The following is a 20,643-nucleotide window of genomic DNA, read 5'->3' as shown; positions in this document are numbered from 1 at the left end:
CTCCCAACCTGGATTTCACCTCTCCCATCACCACGAGTCGGTGTCCCCCCCCCACCCGCTACTCGCTACTCGACAGGGGTGTGGGGGAAGCAGTGATGGGACGTGGCCAAAGGGGGGCTAGAGCCATCGACGGCGAACAGCCTCAAGGCTCTACGTCGAGAGCCTCCCCCGCCCCGTCGGCCAATCTGCTCAGCGGTGGCGGCGACGCTCAGTGGAGAAGGCCCACCAGCGGGAAAACTCGAGGGGACGGCGTGCCGACAAAAGAGGCCGTCGCCGCGGACGGGAACGGCGGAACCTGCTTGCTGTACTACCTCTCCGCAGGGGCGGGGGGGGGGGTCCCGTCTGCCAAAAGGAAAAATAAATTTTCGCTCACCCGCCCCCACAGCCTACCTGCCCTCCCCAGCTGTCTGCTCTCCCGCTCGCCCGCCCGCCCGCCCGCCCACCGCTAATTGGGAATCGATGATTTAAAATGGAAACACTTGATATGCCGCCGTGCCTCTGGTGTCGTGACGTCGGCGGCAGATCGATGGCCTCCGTGTTGCGCCGAATGCTTCGTGCACTTGTTAAGAAGCGCTGTGGCGAGTGGGAGGGTGAGCGGGTGGGTGAGCGGGAGAGTGAGGGAGTGGATATGAGTTAACGGGAAAGTGGGTGATTTAGTGAGTGAGTGAGTGCGTGAGTGAGTGGGTGCGTGAGTGAGCGGGTCATTGAAGGATGGGATGAGTTAATGGGAGAGTGGGTGATTTAGTGAGTGAGTGATTGAGTGAGTAGGTGAGTGAGTGAGTGGGTGAGTGAGGGAGTGGATGAGTTAATGAGTAAGTGGGTGATTGAATGAGAGAGTTAGTGGGTGAGTTGGCGAGTGGGTGAGTGAGTGGATAAAAGGGCGAATTAGCTTACGAGTGGGTGATTGAGCGGGTGATTGAGAGAGTGGATGAGTTGGTAAGTGGGTGAGTTGGCGAGTGGGTGAGTGAGTGTGTGATTGAGTGTGTAAAAGGGTGAACGAGCCGCTGAGTGGCTGATTGAGCGGGTGATTGAGCAAGAGTGGGGAGAGAAGCGGATAAGTGAGTTAAAGGAGGCACCCTTCTGCCAGCAGCAGTGCGAGCGAGCAATTGCGGGGCGGCACCTTTACCTTCATATTATTGTTGTTGTTCTTGTTATTGGAATACAAATCATCTCTTACACCACCACTTAATCAGCAGAGGCTGCCTCTACTTTCCACGTCACTGCTGCCAACACTGGAGAGAGGTGCACGGCGATTTGGATGTGTGACGTGAGAAAGGTCGAAGGTTAGATGGAACGGGGTTGGGGGGGGGTTAAGGTTATAGGGGGATGGTGGAGAAGGGGGGGAAGGGGGGGTGGCGCGGGGGGAATGCGTGGGAGGTACGGTGAGGCCGTGGAGGTTTTGTCAGGCCAAGATAAGCGAGGATTGCATGGTCAAAATATGCACCCTGCTTCTACACAAGCAACGATTTCCTCTATCTCTTTGGCACCTCTCCCCTACCGCCCACACCTGGAGCGAGGGCGGGAGCGAGCGAGCGAGCGAACGAGCGAGCGAGCGAGTTGTGGCGTTAACCGAGACATTGAAGGAAGAGAGGTCACGAACCCATCCCAAGCCAATGTCAAAGGTCAATCTAGCTGCATTTACGCTTCCCTCTGGTGTCCAGTTTGACCTCACCCAGGTGATAACCGCACCGACCCAAACACCCTGACCCGGTCGCACCGACCCAAACACCCTGACCCGGTCACACCGACCCAAACACCCCGACCCAGTCGCACCGACCCAAACACCCTGACCCAGTCGCACCGACCCAAACACCCTGACCCGGTCACACCGACCCAAACACCCCGACCCAGTCGCACCGACCCAAACACCCCGACCCAGTCGCACCGACCCAAACACCCTGACCCAGTCGCACCGACCCAAACACCCTGACCCAGTCACACCGACCCAAACACCCCAACCCAGTCACACCGACCCATCCACACCATCCTGGCAGGGGCCAGCACACCGGTCGGTCATCCACGCCGGCAGTTGTCACGCGCACCGCGCTACGAAACGGTGCTGCGTGACGGCGCCGCGATGGACCGAGTTTGCGGTGGCCGGAAATCATCGCACGGAACAGGGTGCGTGGGGGGAGAGGGGGCGACTCACTCTTTGATGGCCAGCTTCTCGGGCTGGCGAGGAGACACGGGTGCCACGCTCTGAGACATCTGTAACAGAGACGGGAGAGGCATCGCTGCGGTGTTAACATTCGGGTCCGCGTGCATTTAACAGACTGTAGGGGCAAGTGCTGTTTGGCGGGTTGTACCTATGAAGGCCGGCACGGAACACGAGGGGCTGGGTGGCCAGCACCACGACAGGGGTTATCTGAATCATTCTTGGGACTCCCTAAGGTCGACTCAGCCTTAAATGATTACTTGGTGCAGCGTGTAAAACAAAGCCATTCGGGAGACAAAGGCGGCCAGGTGTGGTGCTGGCCACCCTAAACTAAAAGAAAACATATTCTTGGTTCTTTCGGTAAAGTCACGTAGAAGGGAAATAATAAAATACAAATATAAAACAGTAAAAAGTCTCACGACGTTTCGACTGCAACACAAGCAATCATCATCAGGTGATGATGATTGCTTGTGTTTATATTTGTATTTAATTATTTCCCTTCTACGTGACTTTACCGAAAGAACCAAGAATATTAATCCCTGCAGTCACGAAAGCTTTAAATGAAAAATTAAAACGAAACAATTTTTTTATTTTACCAGGTAAGGCCCGCAAGGCTATATAGTGGTTTTTCAGAAGTTATCAAGCCACAAATGATAGCCCAATAACGTGGCTTATCATGTGGAAATTTATAGCAGCCAAATACTCGATACGCATGTTTCTAAATGTGGAAGGAAAAACCGGAGGACCGAGAGAAAAATCCACGTGACCACGGGGAGATCACGCAAACTCCAAATATACAGGATCAGGATCGAACTTACGACCTCCTGTATACCAGGCAAGGTAGTTAACATCTCGCCACCGCAGCACCCACCGCTTCGTGCGCCGTGCCGGCCTTCATAGGTGTTACTCGCTAATAGCACTTGCCACAACAGTCTATTGAAGGCTATGCGGGAGATCTTTGTCTCTGCGGCTTGCGTGTGTGTGTGTGTAAGTAAGCGTCTGCGTTAATAGTCTTGCGCGTATCTGGCTATCTCAGCGCAATCACTAATGACCGCACGTGAATCAATACAATTAAATATTTGCATTTGTAAAAATAAATAAGTTAACTCTGCACCAGCTCGACCTTTAAGGCCTCATCAGCAGTGCGGGACTCACGAAACGAGCGACTGCCGTGCGATGTTCCACAGCCCGACAAAACCTGCGTCGCGTTCTGCCCACAAACGTCTTCATCTGCTGCGAGCCACTGGCGCTAATCGGATATCATTTAATTTATTTATCAAAAACACAACCAAGCATGCGGTCGTGGGGGTCCTGCAGATTGGGGGGGGGGGGGGGGGTGGCGGTTGCACCAAACGAGAGCGGCTAAGATCCAACGGTCGGCCGAACGGCAAGACCAATAATCCCGGGGTCATGACCTCCGGCCGTAAGTGTCCGCCGCTGGCGAGCCTGACGCCTCGGAGTGTGCGAGTCTCATTTTATCTTTCATTTTGGCGTCGACTCGTGACGTTTTTATTGAAGGAAGCTACCGACAAAAATATAACGCGCGGCCCATCGATCTCGCTTCTACTTTGACTCCCGCGTGCGCACGCAAGCTCTACCCCCCCCCTCTACTCCTCCTCCCCTCCCTCCTTTCTCTCGCTCTCTCTCTCTCTCCCTTGATCGCTCTCGCACACAGTAGATCGCTTTTCCGAGTGCTCTCAATTGCTCTGTCTAGTGTGCAGAGTTTGGATGTTCTCCCCCTGTTGTATAGAGTGAGTGAGTGGAGTTTGGATGATCTCCCCTTGTTCTACAGAGTGAGTGAGTGGAGTTTGTATAATCTCCCCCTGTTCTGTAGAGTGAACGAATGGAGTTTGTATGATCTCCCCCTGTTCTGTAGAGTGAGTGAGTGGAGTTTGTGTGATCTTCCCCTGTTCTGTACAGTGAGTGAAGTTTGTATGATCTCCCCCTGTTCTGCAAAGTGAGTGAGTGGAGTTTATATGATCTCCCCCTGTTCTGCTGAGTGAATGAGTGGAGTTTGTATAATCTCCCCCTGTTCTGTAGAGTGAGTGAGTGGAGTTTGTATGATCTCCCCCTGTTCTGCAGAGTGAGTGAGTGGAGTTTGTATGATCTCCCCCTGTTCTGCAGAGTGAGTGAGTGGAGTTTGTATGATCTCCCCCTGTTCTGTAGAGTGAGTGAGTGGAGTTTGTATGATCTCCCCCTGTTCTACAGAGTGAGTGAGTGGAGTTTGTGTGATCTCCCCCTGTACTACAGTGAGTGAGTGGAGTTTGTATGATCTCCCCCTGTTCTGTAGAGTGAGTGAGTGGAGTTTGTATGATCCCCCCCTGTTCTACAGAGTGAGTGAGTGGACTTTGTATGATCTCCCCCTGTTCTACAGAGTGAGTGAGTGGAGTTTGTGTGATCTCCCCCTGTTCTACAGAGTGAGTGAGTGGAGTTTGTATGATCTCCCCCTGTTCTGTAGAGTGAGTGAGTGGAGTTTGCATGATCTCCCCCTGTTCTACAGAGTGAGTGAAGTTTGTATGATCTCCCCCTGTTCTACGGAGTGAGTGAGTGGAGTTTGTATGATCTCCCCCTGTTCTGTAGAGTGAGTGAGTGGAGTTTGTATGATCTTCCCATGTTCTACAGAGTGAGTGAGTGGAGTTTGTGTGATCTCCCCCTGTACTACAGAGTGAGTGAGTGGAGTTTGTATGATCTCCACCTGTTCTGTAGAGTGAGTGAGTGGAGTTTGTATGATCCCCCCCTGTTCTACAGAGTGAGTGAGTGGAGTTTGTATGATCTCCCCCTGTTCTACAGAGTGAGTGAGTGGCGTTTGTGTGATCTCCCCCTGTTCTACAGAGTGAGTGAGTGGAGTTTGTATGATATCCCCCTGTTCTGTAGAGTGAGTGAGTGGAATTTGCATGATCTCCCCCTGTTCTACAGAGTGAGTGAAGTTTGTATGATCTCCCCCTGTTCTGCAGAGTGAGTAAGTGGAGTTTATATGATCTCCCCCTGTTCTGTAGAGTGAGTGGAGTTTGTATGATCTCCCCCTGTTCTGCAGAGTGAGTGGAGTTTGTATGATCTCCCCCTGTTCTACAGAGTGAGTGAGTGGAGTTTGTGTGATCTCCCCCTGTTCTACAGAGTGAGTGAGTGGAGTTTGTATGATCTCCCCCTGTTCTACAGAGTGAGTGGAGTTTGTGTGATCTCCCCCTGTTCTACAGAGTGAGTGAGTGGAGTTTGTATGATCTCCCCCTGTTCTACAGAGTGAGTGGAGTTTTATGATCTCCCCCTGTTCTAGTGAGTGAGTGAGTGGAGTTTGTATGATCTCCCCCTGTTCTACAGAGTGAGTGGAGTTTGTGTGATCTCCCCCTGGTCTACAGAGTGAGTGGAGTTTGTATGATCTCCCCCTGTTCTACAGAGTGAGTGGAGTTTGTATTGAAATCGGAGGCAGGGCGGAGTGAGCCTACGAAGACTCCGACCCTAACTTCCTAACTTGCATTTATAAATTGAAAACCTATTTATTTTACAACCCCGTTTTGTGTTTAGTTTCTTTTCCTTCCCTCAGCACCTCCGATTAGCACGGTTGGCCACGTGTGGTGTGAAAGAAGTTCAACGTACAGTGCTGCTCGATTAACCTGGGTGGTCACCCAAGCTGACAAAAGTTAAACCATTAAAGTCACAGCTACGGAGCGAAAGAACTTCGTCACGTCGCACCCACCAGCCTCTGGACGAGCCGGGAATGTTCCTTCTCCTTCTGGTGCAGGGCCTGCAAAGACAAAGGTTCCCCCGTGTAGCCTTAACAGACTGTTGGGGCATATGCTGTTCGCGAGCAGCGGCACCTACGAAGGCCCGGCACGGCGTTCCCGAGGGGGTGCTGTAGCCCGCCCCTGCCGCCTTTGTTGCCGATGTGGAAATGCACGGCGCCAGGTACTCATTTGAGGCCGAGTCGATCTAGCGGAGGTCTAGCACCGGTTCGAATATTTGTTATTGGTCGCGAGAGGGAAACGAACTCGGGTCGCCGGAACCCGTGGCGGTGGCGCAGAGTGCTACCCACTGCGCCACTACTCCCCATACGCGAGCAACACGCGCGACACAAACGTTGCACAACGCCGGCCCATCGTCCCTCGCGGGTCGATGAAATCGGGACAAATTTGACGGGGAGGCAACAAGCGGCAGTCCTGCGCACGTAATGGGTCCTGCCGTGAGATTGTGGAATGTCCACCAAAGCGCTGGCTGAGGGCCAACGAGAGAGAGAGAGATGACGGAGCGCTTGTATAAGCGCGGCGATACATTCCTTTGGCCGTGCCGGTGGTGGAGGGTTCTTCTTTACGACTCAAACGTGGCCCATCTCCCCAACAACTCAACGACGAATCGCGTTGGCCGGGGGAATACGTCCGCGGGAACGTCACCCGTGAGCGTTGACGTTGAGTCTTACCAAAATAAAATAACTTTATTGGTTTCGATTTAAAGCTTTCGTGACTGCAGGGATTCATCTTCTTGGTTCTTTCGGTAAAGTCATGTAGAAGAAAAATAATAAAATAATAAATTAATACAAATAAAACATTAAATAATTCTCACGACGTTTCGGCCACAACGCAAGCAGAAGACGGCTGCTTGCGTTGTGGCCGAAACGTCGTGAGAATTATTTTATTATGTTTTACTTTTATTGTTTTATTATTTTCCTTCTACGTGACTTTACCGAAAGAACCAAGAAGAACAACTTCGTTGGTGCCGAGGCATAGCACAGCTTGGCGCCAGCGATCGTAGAGTACGTTCATGTCGCCACCGTTCTCTGCGGTGAGTAACAATGTCTTTAAAAACAACGGCGCTACTACGCCCCGCTAAATAAAATTCATGCCGAGCCGCTTGTAGGTTCCGAGATTCAGCGGTGAACGGGGACACACACCCACCCACCCTGCAACTTGCAGACTTCTCGTAACGGGAGAGGGTCAACTGCGACCTCGTCCGCCCAGTAAACTCTGGACTGAAGTCGACCACCCTGGGTCTCTCATCAGCAGGGGTGCGGCCTGCACGCCGATTAAACCATCGTTTAACACGTAGGCTTTCGCGATCAATGTTATTCATAATCAACGTTTTTGGGTTTAGATCGCGTCATTTATAAATGTGTCGTAACCCTCCGCCACCCGACACGGCCAATCAGTAAAAAAGTGTCACGTTGACAAAAGACAAATAGTTCACTGCTTTAGCCCACCGGTGTGTTGAAGCCACAACATGTACTCAAATTGTAAATGTTGTGGCTTCAACACACCGGTGGGCTAAAGCAGTAAACCATCGTGCTCACCTTCTCCAGCATCAGCACCCTCTGCTTGTCTTCGCTCGGCGCGTTCTCCCTGCAGCGAGGGGACACAGCCGGGGTTAGACACACGAACAAACGCCGTCACTTCCTTCCATCTGCCGGGGCAGCTCCCGCAGGCATCGCGCGATCGACGCCCAAGAGCCACGCCGGAAAGACAAACATGGGCGAGGCGGCGTTACGTGGGGCGGCGGTGGTGGTGCCTACGCCGCCGCACTTGGCCGCCTGCAATCCAGCACTGTGAAGGCAGCGGCGAGGGGTTGGTGAATCACCGCAGCACAGATGCTGTGAAACGCCCTTCCCGTGGGCGTTGTGGAGAAGCTGCGGCCCTGGCTCGCCAGGAGAAGGCGGTACAGCAAGTTTGTACGAGATGTTGCAAATCCGTCGCGGCGCGACCTCCGTGCGACCCCAACGTCTCACCTGAGCGCGACGACACTCGCATCCAACCCATCCCCGGCCATCGCCATCGCTGCCCCATCACCGCCGCCGCCGCCATCACCACCAACACTGTCACCGCACTCCACAGGGAGGAAGAGTAGAGGAGTACGAGTTCTCTCAAGGGGCATTGCGGCCGACACCACCCCAGCACCACCACCAGCAGCACCGCCACCACCGCCACCACCACCAGAAGGCTCTTTCCTCCCTTCCCTCGCCTCCCCGGCACCCAGCACGCCGGACGTGAGTCCCCACGCCACGGCCTGCAGCAGGCCCGGCTGCCCCGCGACCGCACTCGTGCCGTGTCCCACCGAGGAGCCGCGGGCCCGGAGCCAGCCTCTGGGTTGCAGCGGCGGCGGCTGTGTCGGCTGTGTCGGTTGTGTCGGTGGCGGCGGCGGTTGTTGCGCCCGAGCTTCGGCGACGTTGGGGGAAGACGGAGACGCGGCAGCGAGGTCGTGAGTTCCTTTCAAGCGGGCGACCGTCTCCTCCAGGAACGTCTTCTCTGACAGCAGCTTCTCGATGGCCTCTGCGGGGAGGGGCGAGAGGTGAGCGCGGCCGCGCGCAGTGGCGACGCTCGCGACGCACGGCAAGAGCGGCCTGGGTTCGGCCCCCCGACTCGGGCGCCTCTCTAAGTGGAGATTGTAAGTACCCCACCCCCCTCTCCCTGTTCTGCAGAGTGCGATTGTATGTTTATGAGAGTGTGCGTGTGTGCGAGAGCGTTTCCCCAACAGTCTATTAAGGATATACGAGGGATCTTTGCCTTTGACTTTGTGAGAGCGTCAGAGTGCGAGTGACCCTGAGAGCAAGTGTGAGTGTGTGCGCGTAGGAGAGCAGCACCTATGGGGAAGGGGTAGTGTAGCAGTTAGCGCACTGCGCTAGGAACCTGGCGACCTGAGTTCGATTCGTGCTCACGGCCAACATCCAGTGACGATTATCTAAGCCAGTCCTGGGCCTCCCCTAGGTCGACTCTGCCTCAATTGCGTACCTGTGTAAACATCAACAGTGGCCACCCACCCCCTCGTGTGCTGTGCCGACAAAGGCGGCCGAGCGTGGGGCTGGCCACGATAACCCCCAGAGTCCCGTGCCAGCCTTCACAGTAGATCGTGAACAGCACTTGCCCCAAAATATTGTATATGTGTGCGAGTCTGTGTGTAGTGATTCGCATGCTGCGCTATAAACTCGGGAGACCCGAGTTCGATTCGCGCTCATGACCAACACCAGCGACAATTATCTTGACCGGTCCTGGGCCTCCCCCAGGTCGACTAAGCCTCAAATGATTTACCTGGTTGCAGTGTGTAGTAAACATCGCCACTAAGGAAATACAATTTGCCGGACATGGTTCTGGCCACCCACTAACTTTCGTGTGCCGTTCTGGCCTTCATAGGTGCTCGCAAACAGCACTTTCCCCAACAGTCTGTTAAGGCTACACGGGGGTCTTTGTTTTGTGTGAACTTTGTCCTCCCCCTTGTTCTGGATAGGTTTCCTCCCATAGCCAAACACACACACACACACAAAGTGGAACTGCTATTGGCTAAGTTGCATCTCCCATCCTGACAAAATCACCTGCAAATCACTCGATAGGCATCACACACAAATCAGCAGCAGCAGCAGCATCGCCCAGCCCTACAGCATAAACCTGGCAGGACCCTCCTGAAAAGGACCCGTTGAGGTTTTCCTGTGTGAACAAAGCATGACCCCCTGTGAAAAAATAATAATACATCAATAATACGTATTTTTAAAAATCAAACTGGAAAACCCCCGGCAATGATTGCCCCCGCTAGTTCATTGGGAGCTAAACACGCTCCGCAATGTATTTAATATTCCTCTTCTCACGGAACCTTTGCTGCTGTTGTTGTTGTCGTCGTTCTTTTATTTATTTCCACCTCTGGACCGACTCGCGAGGGACGTGACAGCCGAGAAGGAGGGAGGAGGTTGAACGACGCCACCCCCCCCTCAACCCCCCGCCCCCACCTCCCCACCTTGAAAGATTAATGCCGAGCGCGTATTGACGCGGCTGAACCGCGACGCGCCTGAGGTTGCAGGGGTGGAGGAAGCGCGTGGGAGGGATTCGTCTGTTTGTCGTGGGGGGCGGGGGGGTTTGTTGGGGGGGGGGAAGGGAGGGAGGAGTAGGTGGGGGGGCGAGGGGGGAGGAAGATGGAAGGCCGAGGTCAGTAAGGTAAGCGTGTGGACGTCAAGATGGGTCGGTCGATAGGAGGGGGCGACCGAGTGCGTGTGTGCGCTTGTGTCTGTGTGTGTGTGTGCGCGCTCACGTCGAACACCGATGACGATTGTTTTAAACGATCCTGGGCCTCCCCTGGGTCGACTGAGCCTTAAATGAGTACCTGGTGCGGTGTGTAGCCAACATCGCCACTCGGGAGACAAAGGCGGTCGGGAGTGGTGCTGGCCACCCACCCCCTCGTGTACCGTGCCAACCTTCATAAGTGCTACTCACTAACAGCACTTGCCCCAACAGTCTGTTAAAGGCTATATGGGGATATCTTTGTCTTCGTGCGTGCATGTGCACTTGTGTACCTGTGCGTGTATTCATGTGCGTGTGTTCATGTGCGTACGTGCCCGTGTGTGTATTATGCAGTGGAGAGCAGTGGCTGAGTGGTTAGCGCACTGCGCTAAGAACCTGCTGGCACGAGTTCTATTCCTGGCCACGGCTCACGTCAAAGGCATCAGGGATGACTCTCTGAGAACCGGTTCCGGACCTTAAGAGTTGGGATTTGCCGAACTGTCATCATCATGATCATCACCACCATCACCAGCCATTGTCTATCAACTGCTAGATGTAGGCCTCCGCTGTCGCCATCCCTCACGGTGAAGCGCTGCTACGATCCATCACCCCGCCCCGTCCCCGCGCACGAACTGCGATTTCAGCGCTCCACTTCCGTGGCAGTAGTCCTCTCGCCTCCTCTGACTTCCGTTCCGTCACCAGTGTCACCCCAACGTCCGTCGCCAAAGTGCATAATTATTGCACTTGACGTGTCGGCTTTGACGACCAATATAGTTGACGATAAAGCATTTTTGGGGTTAGATCGCTTCAATGTAACTGTGTCGCGCACCCACCGCCACCCTACGATTCTCACGGTTGACTAGGTATGGCGCGAAAGAAGTTCAACATACATAGGGCACCAGGTAAGGCCCACTGAGCTGTAAAGCTATTTTACAGAAGCGACCCGGCCACAAATGATAACTCAACAAAGTGGCTTATCACGTGGAAATTTATAGCAGCCAAATACTAAAAAATATGTGATGTTGATTCTTAGTGTGGAGGAAAAAAAACGGACGACATGGATAAAAATCCCGCGACCAAGGGGAGAGAGACACGCAAACTCCAAAATATACAGGTGTCAGGGTCGGAATCGAACCCACGACCTCATGCATACCAGGCGAGGTAGTTAACATTTCGCCACCGTGGCACCCACAACCCAGCGGACCCCGCATGGCCTCCTGGGAGTACGTCATTTCAGCAGGTTATAGTACTAAGTCCTCTATGCTAATCCAAATCTCATTACTAATTATAATACATATTAACAATCATTATTATTAGCAATGCAACATGTAGTGACGCGGTGCCCCAAACACAAATACACAGTCGCCGATCCACACATACGAAGGAGACATCACGGCGGTACGCTACTTCGCTGCTCCTGACGTGGTGGTCTGCTGGCTTTGACCACCCGAGTGTGAAATTGTGGTTGTTTGCTCTGCATCTACGTCGGCCGTACGACAAGAATACCCAGTGGCGGCCGAACCCCAAAGAACAAGGAAACTCTCAGCGGTTACCGGCATTATGTAGCCTCGCCACGACCCCCGCGAGCCGCCCTCCCAACCCCACCCCTGGTGGGGGCATTAATTCTCTCATTAACGAGCGCCGCTCACCGTCAATATTGAACCAAGCGCGTGGATTAACCGCTCCCGCCCAACACAAATGGCAGGGACTGCAGAGCTCACCGACACCGCTTAGCGCAGCAGGGGTTCGGTGGGGTGGTTGGGGGGGGTTGTTAGCCTCGCTCGCTCAGTTGCTGAGGTCAGGGCCCCCCTCCCCCCCCCAGGGGCCCCCCTACCCAAACCACCTAAGCCTCAAAACGTGAGGAGGCCAGCGACAAACAGCACCGGGTAAGGTTGTGAAAGCTAAGGGTTGTGCGCCTTTTGGCGTCATCTGGTCCAACCCATGTGAGACTAGGCTCTAAGGAAAGCTGTCTCAGGTGTGGACCAATCAACTTCAATGACAGTGCACATACATTATGAGAGTTATGTTTTTTGTTTGCATTATGACCGCAGGTATTGTGGTCTATGTAAACATGACTCCTTGTAAAAAAAGGTGTCAGTTTTGTTGCCAGATAGAAGGGTAAAAAACCAATTATCATATTTTTACTGGCAAATGAGGTTCCATTGGTGAAGCTAAGGGTTGTTAACACGCTTCATGAGTTGAGTAATGTTGTTGTTGGTGTGATTATATTATAAGAGCTTGGGGAAAGATGGCGATGGGAGGGAATTCCGAAGTGGAGCAGTGTGAGTGGGAAGAAGCAGAAGGGTGTTGTTGTGACCTGCAATGTGGTGAGTGGGTTGGGATGAGTAGGTGGGTGAGTGAGTGGGGGGGGGGGTGAGTGTGTTGCTGTGACCTACGGTGTGGCGAGTGGGTGAGTGTGTGAGTAAATCGTTGAGTGTGTTGTTGTGACAGACAGTGTGGTGAGTGGGTTGGGATGAGTAGGTGGGTGAGTGGGGGGGGGTGAGTGTGTGAGTGGGCGGTTGAGTGTGTTGCTGTGACCTACGGTGTGGTGAGTGGGTGGGTGAGTGAGTGGGTGAGTAGATGGTTGAGTGTGTTGTTGTGACCTGCGGTATAGCGAGTGAGTGGGTAAGTGAGTGGATGGGTGAATGGATGAGTGACAGGTTGAATTCGTGTGCGAGTGGGTGAGTGTGTGGGTAGGTGGAGTGGGCGATTGAGTGGGTGAGTGGTTGGTTAAGTGTGTGAGTTGTTGTGACCTGCAGTGTAGTGAGTGTGAGTGGGTGAGTACGTGGGTGAATGTGTGGGTGGGTGCTTGACTGGATGGGTGAGTGTGTTGCTGTGATCTGCAGTGTGGTGGTTGAACAAAGTGTGGTGGATGAGAGTGTGTGAGTGGGCGGTTGAGTGTTTTGCTGTGACCTATGGTGTGGTGAGTGGGTGAGTGAGTGGGTGAGTAGATGGTTGAGTGTGTTGTTGTGACCTGCGGTATAGCGAGTGAGTGGGTGAGTGGGTGGGTGGGTGAATGGATAAGTGACAGGTTGAGTTCGTGTGTGAGTGGGTGAGTGTGTGGGTGTGTGGGTAGGTGGAGTGGGCGAGTGAGTGGGTGAGTGGTCGGTTAAGTGTGCGAGTTGTTGTGACCTGCAGTGTAGTGAGTGTGAGTGGGTGAGTACGTGGGTGAATGTGCGGGTGGGTGCTTGAGTGGATGAGTGAGTGTGTTGCTGTGATCTGCAGTGTGGTGGTTGAACAAAGTGTGGTGAATCTGTGCTTTGCACAGCGGTGATCGTTGTTGGGACTGAAAGGAGACTGCTGTCATCTTTATCCGGGGTCTGCAGTGTTTCTCTCCACAACAGAAAAATCACCGCCGCTTTTCTCTCTCCGGTGAATTTGGAGTTTGTGTGTCTCTCTCCCCACGTGGTCACAGTGAGCCACTTCATTGGGTGATCATTTGTGGGCAAGTCAGTTCTGAATAAGAGCTACACATTCTAGATTTGAAGCTTTCGTGACTGCAAGGATTCATATTCTTAGGTTTTTTTGGTAAAGTCACGTAGGTAAAAAATTAAAATTAATAAAAGTAAAAGTAAAATTTAAAAAAATTAAAAATCACGACGTTTCGGAGGCAACACAAGCTTCCATCTTCAGGTGGAACCGTCACAGCACGATAGCTGTATCAAGTGAGAGAAATTCCAAGAAAACAGTCCTTGTATATATACCGGTTGAGGGTGGGAGGAGCCAAGGTAGGCCCTGAATATTATTTTTGTGAGGTTCGGTGCGGCTGAAGCACGCTGTTAGGAATGAGCCTTTGTTTTGTAAACTAGGTGCGGATGATGTAAAGGTGCGTGTAAATGGGACTGAGCCTTTTGTTATGTAGAGGTGGTGCGGCTGAAATCGCTGCCAGGAAATGAATAAGAGCTACACAGCTCAGAGGGCCTTAGTTGGTAACATGTACGGACGTACGTTGGACATCTTTTTGCCACCGTACATAGCCAACCGTGATCATCGGAGGTGTGGCGGGGAGAAAAGGGCAACAAACTAAACTCAAAAAGCAGTTCTAAAGAAATTAGTTTGTAAATCTAGAAATAAAAAAATCGAAATCTGGTTAGGGTCAGGGCCCTCTGCAGTCTTGCTCTGCGCTGCCTCCGATTTCCCGCTGGTGCTGGAGGCGCCAGTGAGCTATGTAGCTGTTAAATTTCGATTTAAAGCTTTCGTGACTGCAGGGATTCATCTTCTTGGTTCTTTCGGTAAAGTCACATCGAATGGAAATAATAAAAGAATCAAAATACAACATAATAAAATTATTCTCACGACGTTTCGGCCACAACGCAAGCAGCCGTCCTCAGGTGAAGAACAGGTCTGTCGGAAAGACAGCGTCATTATTTTATTATTTTCCTTCTATGTAGCTCTTTTTCAGAAGCGACCTGGCTATCACAAATGATAGCTCAACGAAGTTGCTTATCACGTGGAAATTTATAGCAGCCAAATACACTAAATGCGTGTTGTTGATTTTTAATGTGGAGGGAAAAACCGGAGGACCCAGAGAAAGATCCAAGTGCCCACGGGGAGAGAGCGAGACACGCAAACTCCAAATATACAGCAGCAGGCGTCAGGGTCGTCATCGACCCCACGACCTCTTGCATACGGAGCGAGGAAGTGGCACGGGGGGGGGGGGGGGGTCGCGTGGATACGGGGGCCCACCCGGACCTTGACGACGGTGGGGCACACGACGGCAGCCGTCTGCTCGGGTCACCTTTGTCGCGGTCGTGCTGCTCGAGGAGCCTCTGCAGCTTTTCGCCCAGCTCCGTGATCACCTTCCCCTTGATGAGCCTCTCCCCCCCGGCGGAGCCCTGCGCAATCCGCACCGCCACCCACAACGATGACGACGATGAGCGTCGAGAGTATTCGAAGGTTCATTCGTGAAAGCGTTTACGAAACCGTCTCGCGGTGTACGGATCGGAGAAATGGACGTTCGCAAAGAAAACGGAGCCGGTCGCGAAAAAAAAAAAAACTGAAGAGCGCGCCCAGAAGCGTGGACAGGAGTTGCGCTTGCAATTAGTTGCGATTGCAATTAGTTGCGAGCGCAACGATGTTAAGAAAAGTGAGTGGGCTCGGGCAGGACACGTCAAGGCTGCACTGCGGCGGTCACACGGCGCATGCGGCTGGCTCTCAGGCCCTCCTGGTGGAGAGTCCTGGGTCGAAACGCCATCAGGAGAAAAGAAAAATAAACACCTGCTCGAAAGTCCTCCCCGCTAAAAAGTCCTGATCGAGAGTGCTGGGTGCCCTCTGGAGGTGAGTACCAGGTCTCCAGCCGCTAGGCGATCTCTAGAAAATAGAGTAGACTGTCGATTATCCGTGCTAATAACGGGGAGGATTGGCTGCAGATAATTTAAAATTGCGGAAAGTCCAAAAATATAACCATTTTCCGCAGACCTCTATGCGAAAAACCACTAATCTATGTATATGAAAGGGATATCTGTGAATGTGTGTCTGTTCCAAATGTTTAGCATACTTCCCAACATGCAACAAACTTTAAATTTTGCATGTGGGTAGTTTCCAGACTGGACACAATGGGATGAGTATAAAAATAGACTTTAGTATTTTGGGGGGGGGGGGGGGGGAGGCGCAATAATGGATATATTTTGCACGGCAAGTGAGCGGTGAGGTCACATCTGTGATGTCACCTGCATGCAGCAGCGTCACGCAGTGTGCCAAGTAACGTCACGCAGTGCGCCTGCTGACGTCACGCATCCCCACCCTCCGCATAGGCCGTGTGTTAATCCAAGACAAGAATCCAACTCTCGGGCGAAGCCGCGTAGTAAAGCTAGTATAGGTATAAATTAAGAACGAATGCAAATCATCTAATGTGCGTGCTCAATGATAACAGGTTTCTGCTCCTGTGCAGAAGACTCTGCCCACTAAGTGGATAGCAGAGCCACGCCAATCAAAATCAATCAAACTCCGCCCCCACCGTTGTACAGATATGCAACTACTGTACTAGTTAGAAATAAAATAAAATAAAACAAATCACGACGTTTCGATCGCAACACAAGCGGTCGTCATCAGGCAACTACTGTACTGTAGCGGCGATCACGTGCATTTCGGGTTAACCGGAGCATAGATTTGCTCAGTTTAAGCACGTGAATTGTGTTAAACATTTCCCAAGTATAACAATGTATAACTGTTTTATAGATGATTAATTTGGGCTTAAGCGAAAGTCCATGAGTTGTTCATTTATGTCAAAATCTCAGGTGCGCGGTTACTCCGCAAATCAGATGAACCGCATGCGGATAATCGAGGGTTGACTGCGCATGGAAGTGACTTTGCAAGGCCACGAAAACAGCAGAGGGCATCACCTGCGGCTCGCTAGACGCCCCGGTCTTGAGCCCCCTTTCGGCTGCAATCGTCAGGCCCTGCTGCTGCTGCTGCTGATGCTGCTGATGCTGCTGCTGCTGATGACGCCCCGCTTCGCTCCCCGCCGTCTTGAGCGCCACCCCGACCGGCTTCTCTCTACACGAGCGGCAGACGTGACAAGGGGCCAGGGACAGACACGGATACGGCAGAGGTTCCGTGTAAATATACGGATATCCGTTTCCGTAGCCAACACTACAAAAACACAGTGAGCCCATTTGGTTTTGCATCTTAGCCCTTTACCCGTTCTGGTGACGTACGTGTACGTCATCAGTTCTTTAACCCTTTCGCGTTTCAAGAAAAGGTTAATGAGCTGGTTAGTGAGTAGACGTACTTCATTGGAATGGACTCAGAAGAAAAACTAAAGTAAAATACAGTAAAACCTTGGATTGCGAGCATAATTCGTTCCGGAAACGTGTTTGTAATCCAAAGCACTCGTACATCAGTTATGATCACGTGACGCTCGGCAGGCAAAGCGTATGCACGTACTACTCGTATTGCAAGACCTCGCTCGTTTATCGAATTAATATTTATTTAAAAATTTTGCTCGTCTTGCAAAACACTCACAAACCAAGTTACTCGTAATCCAAGCTTTTACTGTAACCTTATCAGTACCGAGGCTCCCGCAAGGCCATGCGGGAGGACGTGTGGGCACGGTTTGGCGCCGGCTATCGTAGAGTGCGGCGGTCGTGCCGCCACAGTTATCTGCGGTGAGTAACAATGTCTTTAGAAAACAATGGCGCTACTACGCCTCCCTAAATAAAATTACGCCAAACCGCTTTGCGCTTTCCGAGATTCAGCAGCGGTGAACGGGGACACCGACCCACCCTTGCAACTTGCAGACGCTTCAGAACGGGACAGGGTTAATGAGCTGGTTACATTTTTGGAGCACGGCACTTCACAACCCAAGATATCCCTGAGCATGCCGAGGATGCTCGAATGCAGCTTCAAGCGGAACGTCGCATACCCGGCTGCTAGATCTGGCACTGCGCACGATGGGGTCGTGTGAGCAGCCACCGCCCCCGGTGTGAACGTTGACATGGCACTCACTTCAGGCCCAAGTCGTCCTAGGGGAGGCCCAGCGCCGGACTGGTTCAGGCATTCGTCACGGATGTTGACCCAGAGCGGGGGATTGAACTCAGGTGAGCGGGATTCATTGCACAATGCGGTAAACCACTGGTGCACAAGCACATCTCTCTGCTATGAAGAGGGCCATTCCCAGAAACAAAATATTATTTATAAAATATTTTATCGTTCAGGGCCTCGCTGTCAATGCTGGGCGGTTTGGCATATTGCTTCAAGTAGGCAGGGTCACTCACCTCCGCCTCCCCCTGGAAGCCTCGCGAGACCTCCACTCCACGTCCAGCACCCCCTCCTGGAGCTCCACGGTGAGACCTCCTGCCTCCTCCCCCTGCTCCTCCAGCCGCTGGGCCCTCGTTTCTGCCTGGCGGAGCTCCGCGGTGAGCCGCGCCACCTCCGCCTCGTGGCAGCTCAGCAGCTCGGCGACGGCCAGCTCCCGCTCATGCTCCAGCAGCGCTGCCAGGCCGTGCAGGCTCGCCTCCCGCTCCGCGGCCCTGTCGGCGAGCTCTGCTTGCAGCTCGTGCCGCCTCTCAGTCTCGTCGGCGAGCGCCGCCACCAGCTCCCGGTGCGCTTTGACCTCGTGAGCGAGGTCTGCCTCCAAGAGAATCCTCCTGTTGGTCTCCTGGGCGAGGCCCGCCGCCAGGCCGCGCCACCTCTCGGCCTCCTGGGTGAGCTCCGTCTCCAGGCTCACTCTCGTCTCGGCCTCCTGAACGAGCTCCGCCTCCAGGTTGCGTCTTCTTTCGGTCTCCCGGGCGAGCTCCACCATGAGGCCCGTCCTCTTCTGCGCTTCCTCAGCGAGCTTCGTGTCAAGAGCTTGGTGACTCTCGGCCTCCAGGATGAGCTCCATTTCCAGGCGTTCTCGCCTCTCGGACTCCTCACTGAGCATCGTTTCCAGGGTCTGGCTTCTCTCGGTCTCCTGGGTGAGCTCTGCTGTCAGGCCTTGGCTCCTGGCGGTCTCCTCGGCAAGCTGCGCTTCCAGGCCCACCGTTTTCTTGGATTCATCAGAGAGCTTCGTCTCAAGCGCTCGGCGCTTTTGAGCCTCTAGGGCAAGCTCCGTCTCCAGGCCTACTCGCCTCTCAGCCTCCTGGACAAGCTCCGTCTCCAGGCCAACTCTCCTCTCGGCCTCCCGAGCGAGCTCCTTCTCCAGGCCCATTCTCTTCCCAGCATCCTCGGCAAGCTCCGTCTCCAGGCCTACTCGCCTCTCGGCCTCCTTGGCAAGCTCCGTCTCCAGGCCTACTCGCCTCTCGGCCTCCTCGGCAAGCTCCGTCTCCAGGCCTACTCGCCTCTCGGCTTCCTGGGCAAGCTCCGATTCCAGAAAATGCCTCCTTTCGCTCTCCACCACGAGCTCCTTCTCCAGGGTCACTCTCTTCTCAGCTTGCTGAGTGAGCTCCGTCTCCCAGCCCACCCTTCTCCCGGTCTCCTGGACGAGGTCAGTCTCCAAGCTCATTCTCCTCTCGGTCTCCCGAGCAAGCTCCTTCTCCAGGCCTACTCTCCTCTCGGTCTCCTGAGTGAGCTCTGCCGCCAGCCCACGGTGCTTCTCGGCCTCCTGGGTAAGCTCCACCTCCAGGCTCATTTTCCTCTCGGCCTGCTGAGCGAGCAGCACTTGCTGACTGTTCCTCCTCTGTGCCTCCTGGGCGAGCTCCACCCTCAGGCCTTGACACCTCTCGGCCTCCTCGGCGAGCTCCGTCTCCAGGTCGCTTCTCCTCTCGGCCTCCTGGGCGAGCTGCACCTCTAGCCCTCGAACCCTCTCGGCCTCACAGGTGAGCTCCGCATCCAACCCACGCACCCTCACCTCCTCCTCCTCCTCTCGTTGTTGCTGCTGTAGTTGAGCCAGGTGATGTGAGGGGTCAGCGAGAGGTCGCCTTTCCACGTCGTTAGCTGCGCCCGTGCTGTCTGCAAATGTCAATTCGACAACAAGGAGGGGGAATCGTCATGCCCACGCGTGGAGTCTGCGATTCAATTGCCCCCGGAAGTTAAACTAAACTATTTTTTATTTTACCAGGTAAGGCCCACTGAGCTACGTAGCTCTTTTTCACACGCGACCTCTACGCTGTCATTCCGTCACCAGTGTCACCCCATCGTCCGTCGCCCAAGGGCATTTGACGCGTAGGCTTTCACGACCAATATCGTTCACGATAAAGCGTTTTTGGGGTTGGATCGCGTAAACGTAACTGTGTCGCGCACCCGCCGCCACCCTCCGTTTTGCACGTTTGGCTACGTATGGTGCGAAAGAATTTCAAAATACGTAGGAATGCCATGTAAGTGCTAATGGGCTATATAGCTCTTTTTCAGTAGCGATCTGGCCAAAAAAGATAGCTCAACGAAGTGGCTTATCATGTGGAAATGTGTAGCAGCCTAATAATCTAAACGCACGTTTCCTAAATGTGGAAAACCGGAGGATCCGGGGTAAAATCCCCGCGACTACGGGGAGAACATGCAAACTCCAAATACAGAGTGGGTAGGGTCGGGATGGAACCCACGACCTCCTGTACACCAGGCGAGGTAGTTAACATCTCCTAGCCACCGTGGCACCCCCAGTATTAAATGAGCGAAAATAACGATGGGGACGTCGCCGCGGTGTGATGGTGAACGCACTGGACCTCAATCCAAAGATCGCCGGTTCGATTCAATCTCCCGGCGCGGCCTCTGAACTGACGATGCGAGTCTCTAAACTCAGCCCGGCAGTATAAACGGGCACACACTGCGGTCACTCGATCGGCAGCTCCGCGTGGGGGCGGTGGAAAGCGTGCGTACCCAGCTATGGGGGCGGCACTCTGCCAAGCGCCATGGAGTGGAGTCCGTTCCGCCGGAAGTGGATGCGAGTGAGCAATCGTTGCTGGGCTGCACTTTCATCACGATCACTATCACCCCCCCATATTGCGAGGAGGGGCAATGGCCAAGGCTCCAATCGGCAAGCGATGCCACATTTCATATTAAGCAACAGCAGCCATGATCAATCCACCGCTAGATGCAACAGAACCTTTTCCCTCTTCTTTCTCCTTCTAAAAGTCTCCCCGACGTTCATCCCGACTTGCGCTAACGGCGTCAAAA

At 53.6% G+C, this 20,643-nt stretch overlaps 1 protein-coding gene across 1 annotated transcript in view; it reads right to left on the bottom strand.

The window, feature by feature from the left end:
• The window catches only part of LOC133340832 (RB1-inducible coiled-coil protein 1-like), a 90,850-nt gene that overhangs the window by 28,398 nt on the left and 41,809 nt on the right, over positions 1–20,643 (bottom strand). Inside the window, exons 17-23 of the mRNA XM_061549255.1 lie at positions 17,832–19,485; positions 16,458–16,611; positions 14,855–14,951; positions 7,863–8,403; positions 7,431–7,479; positions 5,847–5,894; positions 2,150–2,208 (exon numbers count right to left, since the gene is read on the bottom strand). Of these exons, the coding sequence (XP_061405239.1) occupies positions 2,150–2,208; positions 5,847–5,894; positions 7,431–7,479; positions 7,863–8,403; positions 14,855–14,951; positions 16,458–16,611; positions 17,832–19,485 (2,602 nt within the window). The remainder of the gene's footprint in view (positions 1–2,149; positions 2,209–5,846; positions 5,895–7,430; positions 7,480–7,862; positions 8,404–14,854; positions 14,952–16,457; positions 16,612–17,831; positions 19,486–20,643) is intronic.

This window comes from Lethenteron reissneri, chromosome 10 (assembly GCF_015708825.2).
Source record: "Lethenteron reissneri isolate LAM-NWPU_2019-01 chromosome 10, ASM1570882v1, whole genome shotgun sequence".
NCBI lineage: Eukaryota > Metazoa > Chordata > Hyperoartia > Petromyzontiformes > Petromyzontidae > Lethenteron > Lethenteron reissneri.
The sequence above is the reverse complement of the archived record's forward strand: the minus strand, read 5'-3'. Positions and strand labels throughout refer to the sequence as shown.